General features: G+C 41.8%; 1 protein-coding gene and 1 pseudogene across 3 annotated transcripts in view; one reads left to right on the top strand and one right to left on the bottom strand.

Annotated features, from left to right (window-relative positions):
* LOC138041546 (SMC5-SMC6 complex localization factor protein 2-like) overlaps nt 1-2,155 on the top strand; it is a 28,223-nt gene extending 26,068 nt beyond the window's left edge. For all 3 annotated transcript variants that reach the window (XM_068887283.1, XM_068887284.1, XM_068887285.1), the window contains exon 11: nt 721-2,155. In XM_068887283.1, the coding sequence (XP_068743384.1) occupies nt 721-882 (162 nt within the window). In that variant the 3' untranslated portion in view covers nt 883-2,155. The remainder of the gene's footprint in view (nt 1-720) is intronic.
* A 268-nt stretch (nt 2,156-2,423) lies between these two features.
* The window catches only part of LOC138041547 (myb-like protein X), an 11,526-nt pseudogene continuing 11,449 nt past the window's right edge, over nt 2,424-2,500 (bottom strand).

Consider the following 2,500-nt stretch of genomic DNA (forward strand, 5'->3'; position numbering starts at 1 on the left):
ATATTTTGCGCGTTCTCTTGACCAAATATGGTAAAATAGCGTCATAGTGGAATAATAAACACACTTAACGTCACAAAGTGTCCCCCAACTGCTGCTCTTCAAGAAAGGATAAACAGTTACATTCACCCTAAGCTAAAAATAACGTTAACATTTACCCTTGTTGGAAAAAGTACCAAAAAGGCTTCGACAAAAAGGGACAGTTTGTGTTGGATGTCAAAATTGGGCCTGCATCTAATAGGCGCTTTCCGAGTTCATGTCTGCCACCTCCTCAAAGCGAGTCTTAGTGCGAAGTTTTTCTTATGAAAATAAGTTTTCATTCATATGTAAAGTAGAACTAATTTCCATCACAAAAACTTCGCACTTAGACTCGCTTTGAAGAGGAGGCAGACATGAACGCGGAAATGGTCTATTAGGTGCAATTCTGATCGGCTTCCGGGATCGACTAAAGAAATGATGGACACGAATAAACGTACAATAGAAAGGATAGACCCTAAGCTTGAATAGCATTGCGTCTTGCACCGATTAGTATTGATGGCAGGGTTGACTCTACGGTGAGACCACCACTGCGTCCCGGGTTCGATTGCCAGACTCGACTTCGTACGTGGATTGAGTTTTGTCGACAAACGATAAACGCTCCAGGGTTTTAAGCAATTTGTCAAAAATCATCACTATATTTGAGCCCAGGCTTCCTTTACATTCGCATATGCTTTTGTATTGCAGGAAAATATCAGCAGCTACTTTGAGTTGTCCGGATCAGGTTATCAAGTGGAACTGTTAAAGGAAACTGAAAATACTGACAATAAAGAGGAACTGTCCAGCAACGAAGATGAAGAAGGCGAAACAGCGCATGAAATGGACTGCACCTTCGAGTTAAAAGAATGAAAACAGCAACAATTTAGAGAAATTTTTACTTCTTTTACAAGAGATGAGCCATGCCTTTGACCGTATTCATAAATGGCGAGGAAGAAATTGTTCTTTTGTCTTTGTGCTAATCATCCTCACTAGCCTCACTTTGGAACACAAATTCTTTTGGTGAAACTCGCTAGTGATGCAAAAGAAAGGAATCAAAACTTAACCAATTGACCCCTTAGAGTGGAATTAAATAAATTTTACCGTCTTACGGTCGTCACTTTTTTCTATCCCTCAAACTGACATTCCCTTTTTATTCAACTTACACGACGTACAATCTACTTTAGACTTCAAATCTACTTCAACGAAACAATAGGCGAGACAAAGAGTTGAACCTGGATCGATGGCTTCACCTTGCGGTTTCCGATATCCACTTCACATTACACTCTATTCAGTTAGCTCTGTTTAAAATATAAGTGCTACACGGCCAACGTTTGTATAAACGTAACCTTTCCTTGTAACGAGACAAGCTCCCGGCAAGTCGAATTTTTTAGAGTATTGACATAGTAGTACCCAGCAAAACAATTGAAAGTTAACCGGTCTTCAACGGGGTTTTTAGACCTAAATACTGTAGATCAGTAATGTCCAATGTCAGTTTGAGGGATGGCCATAAGTGTTGCCCCCGTCTTACGCCAGACAATTTGACTAGTCATGCTTTGCAATTTCTCCCGCAACCTTTCAAGTTGTTTGGCAGGTGTCACGCCGGGCGTGGTTTCGACCGCGATGATCACATGACGTCAAAAAACATTGTTATTGGCTGATGCCTCGAAAGGTGATACAGGTGAAAGATATGTCACAGTGGCCGGCAATGTTTGAAAAAATGTGCTTTTGCGTTTTAGAGAAGCGTCGAGGAAAGTAGACCTGACTTTTTCTCAAGACGATTGCGAGGACGGACACTGTGCAACTTTTGTTGGGACAACTTGCCATAAAACTTGAGTTGCGTTGTGTAACAATAGGCTCAAAAGACCCTAAAAAATAAACGGAAGAAAGTATAGGAAAAAATAAGTTATTAACGCCTTTATGCCCGAGGGGGGCCCTAGTGACGAGTAAAATCGACTGGCGTCAGAGTAAAATGTAGAAGATGGTGTACCTCTTGCGCGTGAAAGGGTTAAAATGAAGTGAAGCTATTTTTGCACTCGCGAAAAAGCAAATAGAGCTCTTTCTCACAAGGGAAAGGGATATTATATAACTATATCTATGGGTCTTATTCGCGGCGGCCATATTGGCCATAAACAATAGATTTTGTGCCTCGAGCCTTGAGTTGAAACGTTTGGAAAGGAGTTTCTGTGGGGAAAAACAAAAGCTTTCAATCCCTCGGGACTCAACATGGCTGCTGCGTGATTAAAAGGCCGTTTACACGACAGAAAAATTTGGTCCGGACCCGCCAAAAAAAGCGGTCCGACCCCATAGCTTTTGTAAAGAACCACTGGAGTTTCTACAGGGCCATAGGCGCCTCTGGCTCTGTAGAAGCTCCAGTGTTTCTTTACAAAAGCTATGGGTCCGTACCGCTTTTTTTGACGGGTCCGGACTCAAATTTTTCTGTCGTGTACACGGCCTTTTAAGCCTATTGCACCGATAACACAAAGACAAC

Source organism: Montipora capricornis, chromosome 3, assembly GCF_036669925.1.
Source record: "Montipora capricornis isolate CH-2021 chromosome 3, ASM3666992v2, whole genome shotgun sequence".
Lineage (NCBI taxonomy): Eukaryota > Metazoa > Cnidaria > Anthozoa > Scleractinia > Acroporidae > Montipora > Montipora capricornis.